The following is a 23,236-nucleotide window of genomic DNA, read 5'->3' on the forward strand; positions in this document are numbered from 1 at the left end:
CACAGGAGCCCTGGGTAAAATTGAAAGTGGGGAATGAGCTGATTAACTTTCTGATAGAACTCACCCTGAAACACACTTTCTTATATATGCAAGAATGTCCAATAACTCTTTTGGGCCCAGATCTCCTTTGTAAATGAAATGCTCAAGTAACAGAATGCTCAAGTAATAGAATACACAGGTTCTTCCCTATTACAATTTCCCACTGTCAGTGATTCATTCCACAATCCTGTGGGAAGAGGGATGAAGACCCCACTCTGGCTACTTCCTGCTGAAAGAGGGCAACAGATATTCCTTAGAGTCTTTAGTCCATAGTATAATCCTTTTTCTTTTTTTTTTTGTCTACAACTATTTTAACCTGATGAAATCCCTGAGTACTTTGTTGTCTAATTTGTAATCTTGGGGTTTGGGTTCCAGTTCCCAATACATTCCTGTGCTATTTATTTGGACAAAATTAAATAGGTTGACCCTGCTCCAGCTACAATGAAATTACCATCTCAAAACTTCTAAAAAAGAGCAATCTTAAATCTTGTAAGGTTCACAAACCCATTGTCCCCCAGGCCTCTCAGGAGGTGGGTCATTTTCTGATGATGGTGGTGTTGTTTTAATCCATGGCTTCACCCCAGCAAACTTGACAGATGAGTGTGTGGTAAGTAATACCACGTGTGGTCCCATCCACCTTGCAGTCACCTGATGTTCAGGCCCTGTTTCTCTCCAAATTTTAAGGAAGATTTGGTCTCCGGGTCAGGAAGGATGTAAGGCTACATCAATTGGATAGGCAGACCTGCTGGAGGCAAGCTCATGAACAGAAGTTTACCCAGAGTTTTAATAATTCGCAACTGCTAGATGTTTTAAAGACTTTATAGATTCTCCTGCCCAGGCAGACACCTGGAATGGCCTACCATACAATGTGTCACAGAGGCTTAATTTAAGCCTGCTTCTGGGAGCCACTCTCATCTGTAGCAGGGCAACTGGCAAGGCCTTATCCCAAGTTAAATTAGTCTCATGACATATTTTAGCAGTGCTCCTTTTTAATGTATGATTCCATTTCTCAGTTTTTCCTGTGGATTGTAGTCTCCAGGATAAATGTAGTTTCCATGCCTTAATGCAAAGCAGGGGATAATTTCCTTAAGGAGGGCTTTAGCCTCTTCAGAGACTTTCTGTCAGGTGGCATATGCTTCTGCCCATCCTAAAAATGTGTCTATATACCAAGTACTTGAGTAAAGTCTATTTGTCCTTGGTGGGGCAGATTCCTCTGTGTTGAGTCCCAATCTGGGGAGGTCTGAAGCCCTAGAGGTTGAATTAATATTGCAAGACTTATGCTCTGTCTTTCATGGACATACAATTTGAAAGGTTTCTTTAAATCTGGTAGTCCCAAAGCCAGGGCTGAGGCTAACTTAGTTTTTGTTTTGTTTTGTTTTGTTTTAATTTTTATTTATTTATTTATTTTTTGGCTACACCATGGCATGCATGATCTTAGTTCCCTGACCAGGGATTGAACCTGTGTCCCCTGCGGTGGCAGCACAGAGTCCTAACCATTGGACTGCCAGGGAATTCCCAGTATTTTATTATTTTTGATGCTACTATAAATGGAATTGTTTTATTAATTTTGCTTTGGGTTGTTCATTGCTAATGCATATAATTGAGGGTTTGTTTATTTATTTATTTATTGGCTGTGTTGGGTCTTCGTTGCTGCTGCATGGGCTTTCTCTAGTTGCAGAGAGCAGGGTCTACTCTTTGTTCCGGTGCACAGGCTTCTCACTGCAGTGGCTTGTCTTGCTGCAGAGCACGGGCTCTAGGCATGCGGGCTTCAGTAGTTGTGGCACATGGCCTTAATAGTTGTGGCTTACCAGCTCTAGAGCACAGGCTCTGTAATTGTGGCATATGGGCTTAGTTGCTCTGTGGCATGTGGGATCTTCCTGGACCAGGGCTTCAACCCATGTCCCCTGCATTGGCAGGTGGATTCTTAACCAGTTTTTATTGTTTCAAAAGTTGTTTTTATTGTTTCAAAAGTTGTTTGGGGCTCTGTAGTTCAAGTAAGGGACTCAAGATCACATCCCATTTAAGCCCTTATAGAGGGGCTTTACGATGAGCCCACAGTTCAGGATCAAAATCCAACAGAACCTTACCATTTCCAGAAACCCCCTCAGTTGTCTGAGGGTCTTGGGTGTTCCCAAGCCTACAGTCACCTGTTTTGTGTCAGGCAAAAGATCTTGCTGTCCTTAGGAAAGGACAAAGCTCAGATATGTGAGTTGTTGCTTACATATCTGGACCTTTTTCTGGGGTAACATATCCACAGTGGTTCAGGTTCTGATGGTATTTTGTACACATTTATCACATGTAGGACTCAGTATGAACAAATCATGCACATATTGGAGTAAGAGTCATTCATTCAATATGAAGTTTCTAAGGTCCTTTGTCAAGATTTCCCCAAACACAGGAGGGGAATTCTTAAATCCTTGAGGCAGGACTGTCAAACAATACTGTTGGGCTACCTGTGTTGGGTTCTGCCTTTCAAAAGCAAATAGCTGCTGTGATTCTTCTGCAATAGGAATGCAGAAAAAAGCATCTGTCAAGTCCAGAACCGAGAATCAGCTGTGCTCTCCTGGAATAGTTGTGAACAGAGTATACAGATTAGGTATCGCAGGGTGCAAGTCTTGGATGACTTCATTAATAACCCTCAACTCTTGGATAAAGTGATATTCTACTGAGTTTGGCTTTTTGACCAGGAGATGGAATAGGGGTGTGGTACAGGGACCTGCATGGTTTAATCAGTCCTGTTTTCAAAATTTTGACAACTGACTGAATTCCCTTTTGGGCCTCTTGCCTCGGAGGCTATTGTTTCAGATCAAGTGTCCCAGCATCCCTTTCTTAATGGGATCCGTATTGGCCACACGTTTTTGGCCTTCCCTGGGGTGCCATCAGCACACATTTCTGGACTTACCATTTTGTAAACCTTGGGGTTGGGGAGAGGGAAGAGTTCTGTCTCCTTTTCTTAGGATTTCATGGGCACCATCTGTAGGTTTAAAGCATGTTCTAGTGGGACTCTGATGTCAAGCTGTACTGGTGAGCAGCACCGGCTTGGATTTGGTAACAAAAGTAAAGTGATCTATGCCAGACTGGTGAAGTTTGTTAAATCCTAGATATCAGAAAATGATTATGGATAGTACAAAAAAGTCCTTGTGGCACTCTGTACACTGGCCTTTTATAATAAGACCTAATCTTAGATTGAATTGTCTTCAGAACCAATGTTATAAATCCTATATGGAAATCACTCATTAATCCAGACAATTCATTTGGTAGTGGGGGGTGCAAGTTACTTAATCTCTGGGTGTTTATTTTCTCCTAATTTAACATAGAAATAATAATTGTACCAACCTCAAAGTTGTGTGTTCTAAATGAGCTAAAATATGTATAAAGGGTATATATTGACACAAGTGTTTAATTACTACATGTTGGGCATCATTATTACTACCAGTATGAGCTTGGCACTTGAGAACATGTAGTTTGCAAAGACAGCTAGGATAGAAAATTTACATTTAAGTGAACAAAGATTCAGAAAAGAAATGGACAGAGTGGTTAGAGATGCTAGAATTGTTTATTCAAGGGTATATCTGAAAAGGGGGAGGAGGAACTTGTTCCGTTTGCTCTGTTTTGCATTATTTTTATATAGCAAACATATATTAATTGTAGCTTGGTGTCCAGTTAAATATCACTCTATTTTGTAAAACAATATGGCTACACTGACCACTATGAGAGCTTATTAGCATTCAACTGGTTCCCTAGTAGTAATGATAAGAGAAATACAGTCCAGTTAATCTTTCAAGTGGTCTTAATAAGTAAAGGTGACTGGCTAAGGTTAAAGAGGAAATAGGTTGCCATGCGGATTAGCAAAACTTAGTGACTCATCCGAAAAAACAAAACTGGGACCTCGGAGTCTTTAGGATACAGTTCTAACTAGGAGCAAAGTGTTCATATATGTTCATTATTTCTCTGGAATAAATATGGCCTACATGGTTTAATAGGATGTCCTTATATTATGAGAACAGCTGAAAGCTTGATGAAATTACTTGTTTGAAAAGTCTTTGGGTGTGGGGGTTTCAGCTGAGTATATAAAGTCCTTTTCATATGACTTTTAAGATTTTGCTTAAAGACCTCACATTAAGTGAAGTTACAGGTTAACTTTTAGGTTTTGTCCAGTAGTGTTAAAAATCATTTCTGTTCAGGGGAAAACATAACTACAGAGTTGTGGTATTGCTCTGTTAAACATTAACCAGTTTTGTAACCAACCCAGCAATTTTATTTTCCTGTGAATGGGCCATATTTTCTTACTTTTCATGCTGCAATTTTGTTGTTGTTGTTGAAAATTGGACATTTTGAATATTCTAATCTAGTAACTGGAAATCAGAGTCTTCCCCCCAGCCTCCGTGGGTTTTTTTTTGTTGCTATTTGTTGAATGTTGTAGTTGTTTGTTTAGTCAATTTTTAAAATTATTTTTGTAAAGACTGTATTCTTTGTCATGTGTGGCCACCGGAGTCTCTCTTCCATTAGTTTGTCAGCTATTGAACTAACAGATTTTCTTAAAGAATTAGAGACCTCACCCTCCCCACAAAATGTAGTTCTCTGGTCCTCCCAGATTGGCTTTGTGTTGGGACATGGACGCATGGTTTAGGTAGCCTATTTACAACTCTGCCTTAGCCTTTACTTTCGGTTGTGAGGAGCCGAAAGGTCGGACCCAGGTGAAAGCTGAGCACCTTCTCAGGTCTTTCCTGAGCATGCATCCAGCCCCTGCATGCACATTGCCTCCTAGACCATGTAGTATACACAGAAGCGCTCAAAGCCTTGATTCACCCATGTATTATCCTCCTTTCAAGCCTTTCAGTCTGCCTGCTGCTTGCCCCATCTGTTCTCCTTTGCTTCTGGCAGCTGTGGCTAGTACATTTTTCTTTAAATGCTCTTGACAAACACCACCCTGGCGGCCACTTCAGCCCTGAGGAAGTTCAGGGGTAGCTGAAACAAAGGTAAACCCCTGACCTGACCCTTCCAGAAGCCACTAGACAGGTCAAAACACACAACTACAATTCTTTTAGCTACCACATTACAGCGGCCGCTGCAGTGAGCCCTGAGGAACTCAGGATGGAAACAAAGAATGCCTGCCATCTAACAGTCAACTGCGGCAGCCACCCCAGATGGTGCACCCTGAGAAGACTCAGGATGAGGAAACACAGGATACTGGCTCCAGATAGCTGAGGTGCATATCAAAAGAATGATATCAGTGAGCCCAGACTCTTGCATCTTCCCATACATAGAAAAGTGCTAAATTCTAAAACTTGAGATGTCTGGTTTTCTTTAATATTTTGATATTCTGACTACCTGGTCTGTTGCAAAAATTCCTATATATCTCGACTTCTCCCTTACCTCTTCAATGCAGTCTCTCAGGGCTGAGATACTGTGTCCTGAGCTTAAGTCTTCAGTTTTGTCCACCGAATAAAACATAATTCTCAACTTTTAGGTTGTACATTTTTTTTTCAGTTGACAGTGTTTATGTTTGACTTGTTACTAACTAAATAAAGTTGCATAAATGAAGCTATAAGATCTGTGTTTCAGCAAAAGCTTTTACCCTCTTAAGCATGAAAGGGTTTCCTACTACCAGAAGGTATTAATAAATTGAACTGAAACAGCTCTTAAAGGACTTTAAAGGTGCTCTTTTCTGATTGGTTTATAGAGATGTGTTTCTATAAACTTAATATTTCCCAAATTCACAGAAAATAGAGAAACTAAATTTCTAGTACTTTTAAGAGATTTAAAACAATCTTACAGAAGCAACAAGCTCACAAATATTTTAAGAATTTCAATTCATATAATTAAGATGAACTTTTGAACAAATTAAACTCATTTAATAATTTTGGTTTTATTTAACAATTTTGGTTTTAAAAATAATTAAGATGAACCTTTGAACAGATTAAACTTATTTAATAACTTTGGTTTTATTTAATAATTTTGGTTTTAAAAATAATTAAGATGAGCCTTTGAACAGATTAAACTTATTTAATAATTTTGGTTTAAACTTATTTAATAATTTTGGCTTTCTATATAAATATGGAGTATAATGCAAGAATATTTTATTTTTTAAATGAGAATTGGGGGACTTCCCTGATGGTGCAGTGGTTAAGAATCTGCCTGCCAATGCAGGGGACACGGATTTGAGCCCTGGTCCAGGAAGATTCCACTTGCCACGGAGCAACTAAGCCCATACACAACTACTGAGCCTGTGCTCTAGAGCCCACAAGCCACAACTACTAAGCCCGCACACCTAGAGCCTGTGCTCTGTGACAAGAGAAGCCACCACACTGAGAAGCCTGCGCACCACAATGAAGAGTAGCCCCTGCTTGCTGCAACTAGAGAAAGCCCACGCACAGCAACAAAGACCCGATGCGGCCAATAAATAAATGAATAAATTTATGAAAAAAAGTGAGAATTGGGTCTGCTATCTCAAGAAGAGACAAGTTAATCTAAAGCCCCTAAATTTCTTATGCTGGTCTAATGACTAGATAAGCTAATGTCACTTTTACACAGTATTTGGAAGAACTAAAAACATAAAATGTGCTCAAATAAATTGAATCATAATTCTGACAAATGTTTTTAAAACAGTAATTTTGTTCTGTAGTATGTCAGCTTGACATAATTTCCAAGATCTTCAGATAACTTAAAACTTTGGGCTAATATTAAAGTGAATCAATGGATAATCATTGGGCACCTATTTAATTGCAAGATTCAATACTGAAATATTGTGAAGCACAACTGCAAGTTTATGTACATATGCTTATATTTATATACTATGGAGTTGCTATATATCTTTGGGTCCTGTATTTAATGAATGTTTATTTTTGCAATTTTAAGATTTAAATTTATGTGTATTCATGAGCTTTGCTAGTCTACAAAAATGCTTGCATATGACAGTTTCTAAATTACTTTCCTTTCAATTTTGCTCTAAAATTGAAGTTACTTTCGTTAAAATTTGTCATAAATGTAGGTAGTTGAGTCCAAGAAGAAACAGTGACAGAGAAATAAAATTGAATATCAGGATAACAGAATGAGTTTTTCTAGGACAAAGAATTTTGTCCTGAAGTGTCTATTTACTCCAAAATGTGAAAAACAAGTATATATAAGTAGAAGAGAGAATAAGAGCCTGAAAAGAAACTATAAATTGTGTTAAAAATTTGGCAATTCCCCTCCCTTTGATGCACTTATTCATGAGAAGAGAGGGAGGGAAGAGCTTGTAATACCTTTACTAAGTACTATGTCAATACCAAACTAGAATTTGGTTTTGTTACAATAATCCCATTCTTAAAGAGCAACTCCGTTTTCTTTCAGGCTTTTTAACTTCTATATAATCTGTTCATATTTTTCATATCTCATCAGAATAATTTGCTTTAACTTTATAATGTCTTTTTTATCAAAACAAAGACCAAAACAAAACAAAGAACAAATATTTTCCACTTGTCAAAGATCTAAGTTTTCTTAAAATAGTTCTGCCTTCTATATTTAAATATTTTATTTCATTTTTAATTTCATGGGAAACCAACTATTACTCTCAGGCGCCCATGATTAAATTTCCTCCAACTCTTTTGATTTTGCTTTCCCAAGACTGAATCTTAAATTAAATTTCAGGATGTTTTACACTAAAATTATCTTTGAGATTCCTCAGACAGCCTATGGGAAAATCACAAACGTTAGTGCTTTTTATTACTAGTAAACAAATATTTCAACTCAGCTCAATTTATGATGTGTTACAACAGCACAGCTGAAACTAAGGGTTCAGAAGATCTCATAGTATTACAATCAGGTCATGGCCACAAGACACAGGTTGCCTGAAAGCTACACGTTAAATGGCATATTTTATTTAGGGACTAAATAGAAAAGCCAAGATTGAGCCATGAGTACAGAAAACAACATACACATGAGAAATAATCATAAACTATTTGAATTGAATTGGACCTTGCAGATTATCTAACCATTTTTTTTAACTTTACAGATAAGTGAAATTCAGAAATGAAATGACTCAACTCTAAGCCCAGTTTGTCCTGTTGCACTGTGCTGTCAACACGTCTAGTACATTAGGCAGAAGGGTACTTAATTGAAACCTTTCCACACTCTTTTCCCCAAACAAAACCAAAAAGAGTAATCAATATATAGTAAACGTGTTAAATGCAAAAGATTACAAATACAAGGTATTCTCTTGCAAAGAACAGAAATTCTGAGCTTTAACTTTTTATTATTCTCAAATAATGGAGAAGCATAGTTTAGACCATAAAGTTGATGTTATTACAGAAGAGAAACTACTAAAAAGTGGTTGCTAAAAATAAATTTTTTCTTGGCTGGTTCTCCTAAGTATAAACTAGGTATTAGTATTAGCATACTTTAGAAACAAAAAGGTACCTGGGAATGTTTATCTGCTTTCCTCAACTTAAAAATTTATCTTATACAAAGCTATTTAAACCAAATTTCTTAAGGAGAAATGATGACTAATAGCACAAATTCACAAATTATCTCACGTGCTTAAATGGAGTTGCCATTTATTATACAGCCTATATAGTCTTTATACTAAAATTGGGATTCTCAGGATGTCAATAAAAATGTATACCAATCTGAACAAATTTCTAGAAAAAACAGCAATATTTTTACGAATCTCATTTTGTATAACTGCTTAACAAATGAAATTTTTTAAAATTATTCTTCCATTTAATTTTCCCAGAAATTTCACTTCACATTTTTGAGAAAATACTTACGTGAACTGTTCCTTTGAAATACATCTCTTACAGAAAAGTCTGAATATTGAAGTATTATACCCAGTACAGTAACTTATGCATAGTAGCAAATCAGTATAGTTTTAAGTGTACACATTGAAAAGGAAATGACATTTTTAACCTTTGGTTATTTTGGAATTAAATTACATTAGGGCACCCACACTCCTTTAATTAGCTAATATATTTTAACATTTTGCTAAGTAGACAGGGCACTGCAAACACTAATGTACCAGCATTTATGCAATGCCTCTTGAAATTATGTACTGTTACCAAAAAAATAAAGAAATCATGAGGCTCTACAAAACAGCTTAGAAAAACAAGTTTTCTATTTATTTAAAAATAAGTTTGTAGTTACTACATTGCAGGGACAGGAATTCTTACACATACATTCTAGTTTGTATAAAAGGATTCAAAGAATTATGCTTTAAAACTAACATAGAAAGTGTCCACCTAACAGTAAAGAAAGGTCCAATCAATATGTACAAAAAGAAAGGGCACTGCTATTCTGGTGTGAGACTGCCGTTTATAACATGATACTCCAGGTTTCCAGAAAGAAAAAACCAAAACCTCAATAAAGCTAAATAATTAATTTGTTTTTAAACTCTGTTACTTATTACATACAACAGATTTGCTTGTGTTTAACATTGTTTTCTGTACAAAATAAGCATTTTAATTTGAAAATGTGTCAGTTTCAACATTAACCCTCTAGGTCAGTTACTTTTTAAAAATTGAGCTACATTCTACACGTCTAAATATCGTGTGACAGGATTTAACAGTTTCCTAAAACATCTTTAAATAAGACCCCATCTTCTTGCAGTTTTAATATGGTCCAAAAATGTAACTTTGTATTTTGTCTCAATTTGTAGCCTTTCATTGTGATCAACACGCACAATCTTAAAAGTAATGAGCATGTGTGCATCTGCATCATAGGTGTGTACTATATATCATCTCAAACCTATTTTCTTAGCTCCTTAAATGTAGAAACTCATAGCCACCCACTATTACGTATTTGGTTTGTGCCATATAAGGTTAATTTCCTGATGATATTATCTGCATTAAAAAAAGTTATTTCAACACAGTGCTATCAAAACTAAAAATAATATATATTTATAGCTCATAATATTTTCTAATTGTTTTACTACAGTGTGTACAAGGTTTACATCTGGAGTGTCAAAAGCAGTACTTACAGTCTTCTGACTCAATGTGACCTCTTCTTGGGTATTGTACATAGTACAAAATGACTTTCCATCTGGAGTGCTTAGTACAATTAGGAACAAAAATAGCTTCTTAGTAAATGTAATATTTAGTTCAAATCACTTGGAAATTTGGGAAATGAGGGGAAATGCAAGGAGGGAAGTGAGGAAAATGTATATTTTCCAATTTTAGTAGGAAAATAAATTGTCACCTAACTTTAAACCACTTCTCAACCTGTAATAAAACAAAAACAAAAACCAACAAAACTAAATATGGGAATTGGGGAGACTGGGATACCAAACTGTACACTCTAAATATATGCACAGTTTCTTGTATGTTAACTCTATCTCAATAAAAGTTCTAAAAAAAAAAAAAAAAAAAGAAAAAAAAAAACTAAATATGGGGGTAATTCACAGAACATAAAAGTACTTCCCCTATTATAACTTTTAAAATCATATATTTCCTGCATATAAGAACACTTATAGCCCTTTTAAACACTCAAGTATCTTGGTCCTTTCAACCTACTCAAAAATAAATTTCAGGTGAACAAAAACGTTCAGAATAACAATTTTTCATTAGGTAGAAAACAGTCAAAATTGCTTCCAGTTGATAGCTGAGAGAGAGGTATGTTTGCATGTATAAAATGGAATGCCAGAATTAAACTCTATAAACTGGAGAAACTAATTTATATTACAAATCATATTTCAAAACATGTAAATGTTGCTAATATAAGATAATGTTATTTAAATACTTCTGTTAAAATGTCTGATTAATCTACTGCACTGCAGATAAGGGACAGTTCTAGATGTTAACATACATGCTGCACAAGGATCTTTCTGCTGATCACTGTATATTACATAATTCACTTCCAAGTGATACTAGAGTCAACCAAACTTTGTGTCTCAGATGTGACCTAAACAAGCTCACAGCTTTTCTATACAATTATCCTACTTAAGGAAGATCATTTTGTTACAATGCTATCAAATAGTCTTCGAATTTGTGATGTTGTGTAACAATAAAAACAATGAAAGCAAGGCCAAATCTTAAGTTCATGAATATATGCAGAAAATAGTCCAATGCCGAAACAGCAGACTGCAAAGAATAAAATTTTTAAAGTCTGTCTACTGCCCAGAGTTATGAGATTATAATTAGACTGTTTAATCTGCTCATTTGTAACATTTTATAATTTTATAAGATTTGATTAGGACTTGAGAATGTTGGGGTGGAGGGAGAGATTATTAGGGTTAGATACTTAAAAATACATAAACTGACTTACATTTTCTATGAATGTAACAAGTTATATTTTTGAAACTTTCAGTAAACTTAAAATTCTTTTATTGCTCACCTAGGGCAACTGCCAACATTTCCTTTCTGACCTATAAACAGTTATGTATATGGTGTTACTGTCTCAAAGAAGATATTTTCCAAGTGGTCAAACAGAATAAAACTATGGTGATGACATAAATTTCTCAACTTTTGCAATGTTTAGAAGCTAAATTATAAAAACAAAAAGAAAAACAAAACTAGATATATCTGGTTAATACTAACACATTTTTAAGTGTTTCAATTACAAATAATCTGATCCAAAAATGATCCAAGTCATTTTTGCCTTACTAAGCAACCAGCGTCTAATTAATATCCAAATAAGGTCATAAATATATAGTGTCTTTAGAACAGGAATAATACATTTACTTGCTGCAGGTAAGATGGTAAATACTCATTTTTTATGCTCAGGAGTTAGAACTCATACACCCTACTAGTGGTATATTTCATTCTTAAGACTGGGTACGCTCTTCCTTTTTCTGTACACACCTTAAAACTGTACACATATATATATATTTTTTTTACAAAAATGGATTTTATAGTCTTATTTTCTATCACAATGCAGATAACATCAGGAAATTACATGTTTCAAACAGATTGCCTTCAAAAGCAACAAATTAATGACAAATTTCAAACATACACACTATTATTTTCAGTAATGGTGTAACTGAGACTCGTTTTACTATACAACCAAGCCATCCATTTCTGCATTATGAAGAGTTTAACTACTGAATTTTAATTATATAGTTAAATATATTTGTTAGAAAAAAATAAATATACAAAAAACCTGAAAATTTTGAAATTATTTTCAACTGCAAAATCACAGCAATCCAGTTAAGATCTGGAAAATGGTTTACTTAATTTCACAAGAGGATATCTGTACAAATTTAGTTACAAACAATCTAAAAAGCCCAAATGCATCACTTTCCATTCTTTTTCAAGACAATCAAATGACAGCTAACATTTATCCCTACCAGAAACATTACAGAAATAATTATGTAATGTATTTTGCCAAGGTTCAATTAGAGACTTAATTTTTCTACATCAGGGTCATGCTGAGACATATTTTCCCCATCCTCACTTTTTAAAAATGTAGTATCTGAAAATTTTGGCTACATTTTTGTACCATACCAGTCCTCAGAACATACTACATTCTTTACACTTTTAAAAAAATGGACAATAATCTTTAAACGATAGAAATGGTATTTATGTTGGTTTTTAAGGTATAAAATAACTAACTGTACCATAAACAAATAAATAACTGCTTTCCTTTTCCATAGCAGTACATATAGCAATACATTCTCCTAAGTCATATAGTTATCATTTACAATAGACAACTTAATTTTACTAATGATGCAAAAAATAATAGAATACAAGGCACAATCATTAAATGGAATTTTTCTTTAGGGTGTATATTGACATACCAGCGTGATAAGGATACCGTAAAAAGTGCAGAAAAAACACAATGTGCAATGAGACCACTGTATAAAACATGATTGCATAAAAAGTGATTTGGCCTATTTTTAAACCTTTAATAATTGAAAATAACCAATCTTCCCCTTAAAATTAAACTATAAAGTATGACATTTTAAAATTATTTTTATTCTACCACTATCTAAAAAATCCTGAAAAAAGAATTTATACCTGGGTAATAGTATATAAGTATGTGTTTGTATATATATTTAATTATACCCATTTATCAATATATACACATACACACACAGACACATTTCTTTGTAAGTCATTTTAGCCTATTAGATATGTCTAAAGTTTAGAAATGACATTAATCCAGATTAACAAGTAAACATCAAATCCCATACCTTTTTCCTGTATTTTCCTTGAATCCTTTAACCACTTAAACATTTTCTCTAAAACATCTCTGTCAAAGGACCCACCAGTGCATTATTTTCTACTATTAGTACCAAAAAAAGATACATCTCAGCATAACTCTTTAATAACTTGCTCTTTAGAATAATATATAGCCTTTCCAATATTGAAAAAGTGTATGCTGTCCTGACAGTCAAAAACAGGCTTTCCACTGCACTGATTCTCAGTCTTTGGCACAATAAACAGAGATTGAGTGATTGACATAAGAATCAAGGTCTGAAAAATTAGACAGTCAAATGTTTTCCAATGTGGATATGTTTCCTTTTCATCAGTACATTTTCTCTTAAGTTTGGCAGAAATGGAATACAGCAAAAGCCTCCTCTAGATTCTTTGTAGATGAACATTCTATAATTAAAATTAAACTTTTCAGGGTATCAAATGGTGGGAATTTTATATTTGTCTTTAGAGGAAACACATTTCTTAATTTACTGCTACTCTGGTAACATCTGTTCTCCTAGGGACAAGACTTCTGTATCAACAGAAATGTACCTGGCTTGGTCAAAAATAATTCATTTTAACATAAAATGCTCTATCACTAGGAATATTATGCTCCTTAAGAGTGTAGCAGAACTGTCTTCTCCAGAAATAAATTGGGAATTCATTATAGAGACTCAATTTCTTTTGTTTTGAACAGTAGATGAAATGAATGTTGAAATGCATAACCTATCTAAGGGCAATAAATAGCAAACATTTAAAATATATATGTATATATTTATATATATATATTCATTTAAAGAAGTGAAGTGTCTTGTAAGTTTGTTGGTTTTTTTTGCAGATCAAATCATAACATTCCCTAATCCATCATAGCAGCAAGGAAGCAGAAGCCTTAGTTCTACCTACTCCTTAACTGTACCTGCTTTATAGATTTTGAAGTAAAATATTTTGGTACAAGTTACCAACCAATTAAATTAGCTTTTGCTTTTTCAGTCAACTTTCGGACTCGTCCTCTACTAGAAGTTCCAAAAGTCAAGGAAGTGTCTTCAAACAACAGCTGCCTTTGCTCCTCTTCAGAGTCATCCTCGTTATAGAAGGCTGTCCTTCGACCTTGGTTTCTAGTTCTCATGTGAGGTTCAGAGCCTTTAAGTTCCTCAAATTCTTCTTCCTCATCCATGGGATCATCTGTCTTTTTTCGGTTACTTCTCCTTAGCATTTTAACACTTGTAGGAACTATGAGATCTGAGTCTAGTTTTTGTGTCTTCATCTTCCTTTTGGGTTTTCTGCCTCCTCGACTCTTTTTCTGTAACAAATCCTCCTTTACAATATTAGTTTCAGAAAGAAAATTGCAGGTTGAAGAAGGAACTACTTCATCTCTGATGGGATGCACACTATTTTGCTCCGAGTCTTCGGGCTTTGCATACTGTAGCTTTTTGGGCTTCCTACCCCTCTTCTTGTGTGTAACTTCACCGCTGCTGGTATTAACTTCCACTTTAGGTTTCCTTCCAGGTCCTCTCTTCACAAGCTTAGATGGCTGCCCTCCGTGGCCATTTACTTGAATGCTTCCAGGTACAAGAGCATTGTTTTTACAATCTGCTGAAAGGGAACAACAATGCACTTAATATATGAAATTGCTTTCTTATTTGACCCTCAAACTAGTCAATAAGTCCACTGCTATGCATATATGTAATGACATAATCCTAATTTTTTTTATTAATGAGAAAAAGAACTGACAAAAGGCTAACAGTTTAATGATATTATTTATTTCTATTTGAAACTCACAGAGGAGAAACATCCTTAATGAAGTCATTGATGAATTGACAAAAGGGAAATGAAACTCAGCACAAATAAATTACTTGTCTAAGTGAATACTGTAAATTATGACAGAGCTGGGATTAACCAAGGTTTCTTACTCCTACCACCGCTACTACACGTTCTAGTGTATGAGCGTTGTTTTCATTACACAAAATGACCCTGTTTACTCTTATGGAACTTCACCACCACAAAGCACTCTACTGCTTCCCCTCATTTACACAGAATTTTTCTGTATTCCTACTTTCAAGCAGCTGCATCATGGAAAATAATTTTAGCATAAAATCCATGACCTTTAAAACTTGGTAACAGGAATAAATAAGGATTATCACCACCCTCTATTTTCCTCTAATCATTTTCTCTGCTATGGATGGAGGAGAAGGGGACTATCAAGACTGGAATGATTCTAACTATTTAATTCTCTCCTGGAAGTGATGATCATGATGTCTCTGACATCAGAGAATTTATAGTCTAAATGTTTCCTTACGTTCCTCAGAAGTGAAAAAGATCTCCTTTCCTACTAAATTCTAAGCAAGAGGTTTGGAAGCACATCTACGGGAACAATTTATACCAGCTGTTCTCCATAAACACCACCGTGGCTTTGATAGTCTTCATATACCCTTTTCACGAGAGCAGAAATAAGTTACTCTTGGTCACCAAAAAACAACCCCCCCCCCGCCCCCCCACAAAACAACTAAATGGCAGTTTTCTTCACAGGCTCTTTTTAGAACAGTCCTATCTCCTTATGTAACTGAATGGGCAAATGACTGATTTATAATCATAAGCAATACTGGCTGCATGTATCAATCAAATCCATGTGCACCACTATTATCAGGATTAAAATCCCATTAAAACAAACTCCACAATAAAGGCATTATGCTTTATTAAAAAATTAAAAAAGAATTCTGAAGATCAAATTCTAAATCTGTAGGATCTGGACATCATGATGAACTGCTTTTCTATGGTAAAAAAAAAAATTCTATTACTCTTTCAGATGAAGAAAGAGATGACAAACATGCACTATCACTAACTTTTCTTCTAAAATTCTGAAGTTTTTTGTTTTGGTTGTGGTGGGAGATCTGCAATGCAGTATTTTACAGGAAATCCATAAAGAGACAGAAAGTGCTGTTAAAGAGAATGCTTCTTCATAATGGTATTTTTTGTCTTGGGTTTGAGTTGTACAGTGCTTTGTAAATTTTAAGAAATAACTGTCAAGAGACGGAGTCTCTGAGCCAACAGCAGAGGAAGAGGGCGAAGCCCTTGTTTTCTGACCCCACAGTATAAATGACTTCCTTCAGATTAGTGGTTTCGCATAAGGGTGAGGGGAGGGGTGCAGGGGTGAAATGTGTGTGTGCATAAAGTAGTAAAGTATTTTCTAACAAACAATTACCCTTAACCTGCCTGAGGATTCTAAAAGATTCTTGAAGTGGTCCAAATTTTGTGTGAATATGCCTATGTGCATTTTGGGGGGAAAAAACTATGGGATTTGCTCACTTTACAAAGCAATACATAACCTAAAAAGGTTAAGAACTAATACTTTTCTAAAAAGGAATTCACGTGCTAAAAAAGAAGTGTTAAAAATCGCTCATCTGGACCTGTACTATCCAATGAGGTCACTACTAACCACACGGCTACTGAGCACTTGAAATGTAACTATGCAATTGAAGAACTGAATTAATTAAATTTAAATTTGAATATGAAGCAGTGTATATTTTGAAATACTGATTACACACTGAAATGATAATATTTTGGATATAAAGGAATAAATAAAATACATTATTAAAGCTGATAATTTCACCTGTTTGCCATTACTACATGTAGCTAGCTATTAGAACATATGTGGCTTGTACTATATTTCAACACACAGCACTGCTCGTTTCTAATAGTTAATTTGAGTGCTATTATGTGATAAGTCATCATTAATGAGTTATGTAACAGCTTACAGTTCTATACTGTACTGGTATTTCTTTGTATTTGTAATACTCAAGAACTATAAATCAAATTGGCTGTTGGGCCTCCCCTATCATAATGCTAGAACCTATTCTCTATATACATTTGATTTCTCTAGGATTCAGGACTAACAGAAGCAAGGCCAATATACCATTCAAAACTCTGAATTCAGTTCAGAAAGGAGGCAACTATAAAAATGTAAAACACTCACATAAAAAACCATTTGCTTATTTATTCAAACACTAACTGTCCACTATATACTAAGTACATGCAATTAAAAAATGAGCAAGCAGGGACTTCCTAGGTGGCGCAGTGGTAAAGAATCCACCTGCCAATGCAGCGGACACGGGTTCGAGCCCTGCCCTGGGAAGATTCCACATGCCATGGAGCAACTAAGCCCGTGCACCACAACTATTGAGCCTGTGCTCTAGAGCCCGTGAGCCACAACTACTGAGCCCATGTGCTGCAACTATTGAAGCCCAAGCGCCTAGGGCCCATGCTCCACAACAAGAGAAGCCACTACAGTGAGGAGCCTGCGCACCACAATGAAGAGTAGCCCCCACTCGCAGCAACTAGAGAAAGCCCGTGTACAGCAACGAAGACCCAACGCAGCCAATAAAGAAATTAAATAAATAAATAAATAAATTTATAAAAAAAAAAAAAAAGAGCAAGCACAAGAGTTCAGATTCTACTGGAGACAGACAACGTTAACAAAGAATTTCTATCAACATTATAAGGGCCCCAAAAGGCAATAAACAGGAAACTATTACACTAGTAGGAAAAAAGAAATTCCAAAGAAGGAAGGAAGGACAATATTTAGGGACTTCCAAGTAGTTAGGATGGCTGGGACATAAAAGGGAGAAAGAAAAGGAAGGACAGTTGGAATGTAGGTAATAGCCAAGCAATGAACAAAGAGTCTTGGATAACAGGCAGAAACATTAAACTCTGATTCCATGTTTGATTTGAAGGCAGGGTAGAATCTTAATTCTCTGTGTGTATGCGTCTGTCTGCATGTGATCAGAAAGGTCACTTTGGCTGAAATGTGGAAGATGGACTGAGTAAGGAAGAGTTGAGAACTGAGGCAGGGAGGCCAGTTAGGAAAGTACGAGTCCATATGAAAGTGAGAATGGAAAGAAGGAAATGGATTTCAGAGATGTTAAGGAGACAGAAAGAAATAAGCAGATTTGGATGCTGATTTTAAACTTACATAGGTGGGTAGATCCCAATATCATTCATCAAAATGAGGTCATTTCAGTAGAAAAATTAAATTGTGAGAGGTTTCTGGGGGGGGAATACTGAAAGGAAATGGTCTAGACACATTCTGGAAGTCATGACAAAAAATGCTTATTCTTGAGCTGTCTGCTGTCAAGAAGCCGTAATTGTTTTAACGTCATAGGGTGTATTTTATCAGTTACTTTCTCCATCTTTCAAACATAAAACCTTTACAATGAAAATGTGCTGACAAAATAACTTGGAAGCATAACTGTAAGGGGGTCAAAAGCTGTATACTAGAATAGACACCTGGCTATAGATAATCCTAATGAATTATTATTTAAAGGTCAGTGTGTTGAATTTTGTGATATTAAAAGCAATTCAAAAATTTTTCGAAAGTGCTATACTGGGTTAACTAAATTCAACTCATTTAAACTACTTGGATACACTTGGTTTTGTAATGATGAAGTTAAAAACTATTAAATTTATATCAGTAAAAGCCTTTGATTGTAGAATATGCTTTTATTTTTCATATAGCAAGTTTTTCTTGGCTTTTAGAATTTAACAATACAGTTTGCTTTTGGCACACAACTGCAAATCAAAAGCTGTCTCACTAAGTTTATCAAGAAGCTGCCTGCCAATGCAAGGCACATGGGTTTGATCTCTGGGCTGGGAAGATCCCACATGCCTCGGTGTAACTAAAGCCTGTGCACCACAACTACTGAGCCTGTGCTCTAGAGCCCTTGAGGCACAACTACTGAGCCCATGTGCCACAACTACTGAAGCCTGTGCGCCTAGAGCCTGTGCTCCACAAGAGAAGCCACCACACTGAGAAGCCTGCACACTGCAAATAAGAGTAGCTCCTGCTCGCCACAACTAGGGAAAGCCCGTGCGTGTCCAGCAACAAACACCCCACATAGCCAAATAAATAAATAAATAAATAAATAAATTTATTAAAATTTTTTATAAAATTTATTAAAAAAAAAAGATCTACAGTACCTTGCTCAATGATAGCTGATGACTTTGAGAGCACAGACGATTTCATTTTACGTTTGGCTGGCTTTTCCTTTTCCATGTTTTCTTTTGTAGAATTATTCCTAGTGCTGTGACTAAAATTGGACTGACCAGGACTTGAAAGAGTATTCAAGGTTTTGGAATGTTTCACGGAATTCTCTAGAACTGAAACAAACATACAAAAGATTAAAAGCTAAGAGTTAAATTATTTAATCTTAAAACAAGCAAGAAGGTTGGGATTACTTCTAATGTAAATTGCTTGAATTAGCCAACAGGACAAAACCTGGGGAATGCTTAAAGCTTCTGTAAGAAATCTTTCAAAAAGGAAAAAGGTATACATAATATATAGTTTCAGACCTTTCAGAAGCTGTCCAGTCATTACAAGATTATGAAGGTAAGTGCTGGCAAACTGCTAGCAAGTCTGGGTTCTACGATTTAAACTTAAGCTGTTTGGATCAGAGTTGTCATTTTTAAGCATTATCCTATACTAACACTCCTAAACCTCAAAATTCTTTTCCTTATCAAAAACAAAATTTAAAAAAAAGTGTAAAAACATAAAGAAAAGCAAAACCAACAGTGTGTGCTGGAATTTACTAAATCCAATATATTCCATTTGGCAAAGTAAATGTTGAAAAAGTCATTATACATACTTTAACTTAGAAACTGTAACTGATTCTTACTTGTTTTCCCTGGCACTGCAGATGTGTTAGCTTTCGAAATAAACGTCTTTGCTGCTGATGAAGTAGATGGTTGCTCAGTGGTAACTGGATCTATGACCACTCGATTGCTTCTGGTTCGAACTACAGAACTGGATTCCGTTTTACCATTTATCTGAGCAGCATTGTGCCTTGGTGGTATTGATCGTGTAGGTACAGAGAATGGAGAGGTAGCAATTTCTGACTTTAGCTGAGGTTTTAAGATCCTTTTCTTCCGTTCAGGGCTGTAAGTAAAACAGTTATCATTAATAATTCTTACAGTTCTATGTGGATGGATAAAATAGTTTTATAATACTGTTGGATTCAATATTTGTACTGTTATGAAATATGTTAAAATATGAGATTTGTAGTGGATTTCATATGGTTGTGAGCCTTTGAAAAGTGAATATTTAGTGAAGGATCGCTGTAAATGCTATAGTTATATGACAGGAAGCATGATGCCATCACTATCCTAAAAATGCTGTTTTTACTGTACAGATTTAGCAGTTTGAATTTAAGCACTTACACTAGTATAGCTTTAGTTAAAAGATTAAAAATCCTCCACATCATAGGAACTTGCATGTCAAATATATCATTCTGTAATATAGGGAATAGTAAAGGAAGTATTAAAAAACACCAAGTTCTATTACTTAGATGACAAAGTTATAGATCCGTTGATGATACTTAAAAGAGATCAAATACCTTGATGCAGCACTACTGGAAACAGAGCTGCTTCTATTTCTTTTCCTCCTCCTTTTGGTTATTGTATTTCTTTTATGAAAACGAAGGGCAGATTTATAATCTGATAAAACTGAACTAATGTGTTCTTCAAAGAAAGCAGACAGGCGCAAACTCATGCTGTAAATCTATGGAAAGAAAAAAAACTGCTCAAATGTTCCTCAAAGGAAATGCCTGTTTAGTAAATATTAACATATAATTTAAATATTTTTCTAGCAAAAAGTTTTTAGAATTTAAAACATTGCTTTTTCTCAATCTCTTTTGACAAAGACTAAAACTGAAACATTATTACAATTAAATTATTTTTGCATTTAGCATTATTACAATTAAGTTATGTTTTTATTTCTTGTCTGGCCAAAGAAAGGTAAATGTTATTTATAGCTTTACTCATTTTTATGAATCACGTGAGCATTATATGAAAAAAATGCTCCTTTCCACTAATGCAGAAAATAGCTGGAACAGTTAAGAACACGTACCTCTAAAACATATCAGGACAATGTGTACATGATATCTATTCAACCGCACTATCATCAAGAAAAGTAACCATTCCCAAACATTAGTGACAGCTGCGTTTTTTCATAGACGGAATAAAGTAGAAAGATGTGAATTCTTTTCTTCCACTAACATATCATTAAGAACCTAATGGGAAGTTTGTCAATTTTGCTTTAAATTTTAAATAAAAGCAGCATTTAGTTACTCAATATACTTTTCTAACTTCATTTAATTTAAACAGAAAATAAAGCAATTTAATTATATACCCTTGATCTTTTGCTTGGTGTATAAGCTTTGGAATTACTAAAAATAAGTCTGACATCTTTACACAACTCCATTGGTGACTCATAATTCCCGGCCTCTAAAGTCTCTCTAACGGTAGCAAAATCCATTGGAGTGTCAATGATGTCTCTGTAATCCTAAGAGAGGGAAAACAAGTCATATTAATAATAATAATAATAATACATTACTTCTCATAACAGGGATTCACACACAATTTCTGTGACGGCTCCAAGTCCTAGAACTATTAATAATCGTTCCTTGTTTCCCTCGTCAAGGCTCCCTTTCTCCCCTCAAGTCATTTTTATTTTTTTCATGTCCCCTACCTTTTATTGCAATCAACACAGGATTTTTCTCATTCAAGAACCTATAAATTCTGCTTTTTTTTCCCCTTCAGAAAGAGGTAAAGGGTAGACTTGTGTTAGAAAAAGGGGCCTAAAAGAATATTGAGAACACTCAGTTCTACAGCTACAAGTTTGATGTAAAAACCCAAAACGTTATACTGCCCATGAACCCTAAAAGCTGCTGATTCACTGAAACATTAAGTATACCTTTAACATTAAGAGATAAAAACAATGAAAATATGTTAACATCCCACTTATGTGAAGGACTGAGTTCTAGTAACCTCAACTTCAGTACTACAACTACTACAATTGGGAACTTTGCAATAATAAAGAATTATGAATGTAAGTATCTGTCACAAAGCCTTTGTACTTCATTCCATAGAGGAAAAGTGCAATCACTCAGAGTCCTTACTTAGTCAATTGTGTATAAAATAAAGCAACAGATTAGAAGCAATAATAACAGACAAATGAAAGGAGAAAAAAGCAAGAGAATAGTATAAAATAATCTGAATATGGTATCTTTTAATAGGAATAAATACTACTATACCTTTTCCATAGCCCTAGAATACGTAACTATTTTTTGAAAGATAATCACTTGACTTGGCCCCATCAAGTTTAAATTATGATCAAATATATTTGACCACAAAGCAAGTAGTATTAGTACCTTTTACAAATAGGGACAGCTTCATTTCATCCTTAACAATCTGCAATGCCTTTTATTTCCTTTTCTTGTCTTAGTGCTTTGGTTGGAGTTTGCAGTACTATGTTAAATAGCAGTGGTGAGAATGGACACTTTTGCTTCACTTACAGTCTTAGGGGGAAAGCATTCAGTTTGTCATGATTAAGCATAATGCTGGCTGTAGGTTTTTAAACAGATGTTCTTTATAAAGTTGTGGAAGTTCCGCTTTATTCCTAGTTTTTTTAAGAGTTTGTTTTCATCATTAATGGTGTTCTGTTTTCTTAGATTATGTATTTGTATATTGGGCATTCATTCATCACAGGGCCAACTATATTAATTATATTTTCTTATTTTCTATATTCTTGATACTCTGGCATTTTGGAAGCCAAACAGATCTAAGGAGAGACTGCCCCCTCCCAGGGACTAGGCAATTCTTACAGATAGCAAAGGGTTGTTATGGGAATACATCTTTCATATGCAAACCAACCACCTCCTCAAGCAACCCTCACACACCAAGCCAATATTTCTTCTGCCCTGAATCATCCTAGGGTCAGGTATCAGACAACTAGAGACCAGACCACCCCTATACCCCAAAGCCAACTGGACTAATTCAAACCAGCCAATCTTAAGCTGTAGACTATGCCCCCCCTTGCCTTTCTCATGAAAACCTCAATAAAGGCTCTGGCCTAAGCTTTTCCTTTGCTCCTTTCTTCTGCAACCTGACTAAAACCTTGTGCTTCCCCTGTGGCCCTAAGTGGGATTTGGTGACCCCCTCTCTGGGACTTGTAAGTATAATAAATTTCTTCCTTTCAGGACTCACTGTCATTTCCTCCTGTGGCCACAATGATTAACTACCACACCATACCATACCCAACATGT

At 35.2% G+C, this 23,236-nt stretch overlaps 1 protein-coding gene and 1 non-coding gene across 6 annotated transcripts in view; both read right to left on the minus strand.

The window, feature by feature from the left end:
• Window positions 1-1,477: 1,477 nt before the first annotated feature.
• On the minus strand, window positions 1,478-1,550 carry TRNAG-GCC (transfer RNA glycine (anticodon GCC)). Its single transcript has one exon. It is a non-coding gene; the product is annotated as a tRNA-Gly (tRNA).
• A 7,603-nt stretch (window positions 1,551-9,153) lies between these two features.
• PHIP (pleckstrin homology domain interacting protein) overlaps window positions 9,154-23,236 on the minus strand; it is a 129,863-nt gene continuing 115,780 nt past the window's right edge. For 3 of the 5 annotated variants that reach the window (XM_057738027.1, XM_057738029.1, XM_057738030.1), the window contains 5 exons: window positions 21,322-21,474; window positions 20,528-20,691; window positions 19,811-20,070; window positions 19,116-19,295; window positions 9,154-14,738 (listed from right to left, as the gene is read on the minus strand). In XM_057738027.1, the coding sequence (XP_057594010.1) occupies window positions 14,101-14,738; window positions 19,116-19,295; window positions 19,811-20,070; window positions 20,528-20,691; window positions 21,322-21,474 (1,395 nt within the window). In that variant the 3' untranslated portion in view covers window positions 9,154-14,100. Of the gene's footprint in view, window positions 14,739-19,115; window positions 19,296-19,810; window positions 20,071-20,527; window positions 20,692-21,321; window positions 21,475-23,236 lie in introns of those variants that run through there. The other 2 variants (XM_057738028.1, XR_009054225.1) reach the window with 2 other exon arrangements.

The sequence above is a fragment of the Hippopotamus amphibius genome, chromosome 6 (assembly GCF_030028045.1).
Source record: "Hippopotamus amphibius kiboko isolate mHipAmp2 chromosome 6, mHipAmp2.hap2, whole genome shotgun sequence".
NCBI lineage: Eukaryota > Metazoa > Chordata > Mammalia > Artiodactyla > Hippopotamidae > Hippopotamus > Hippopotamus amphibius.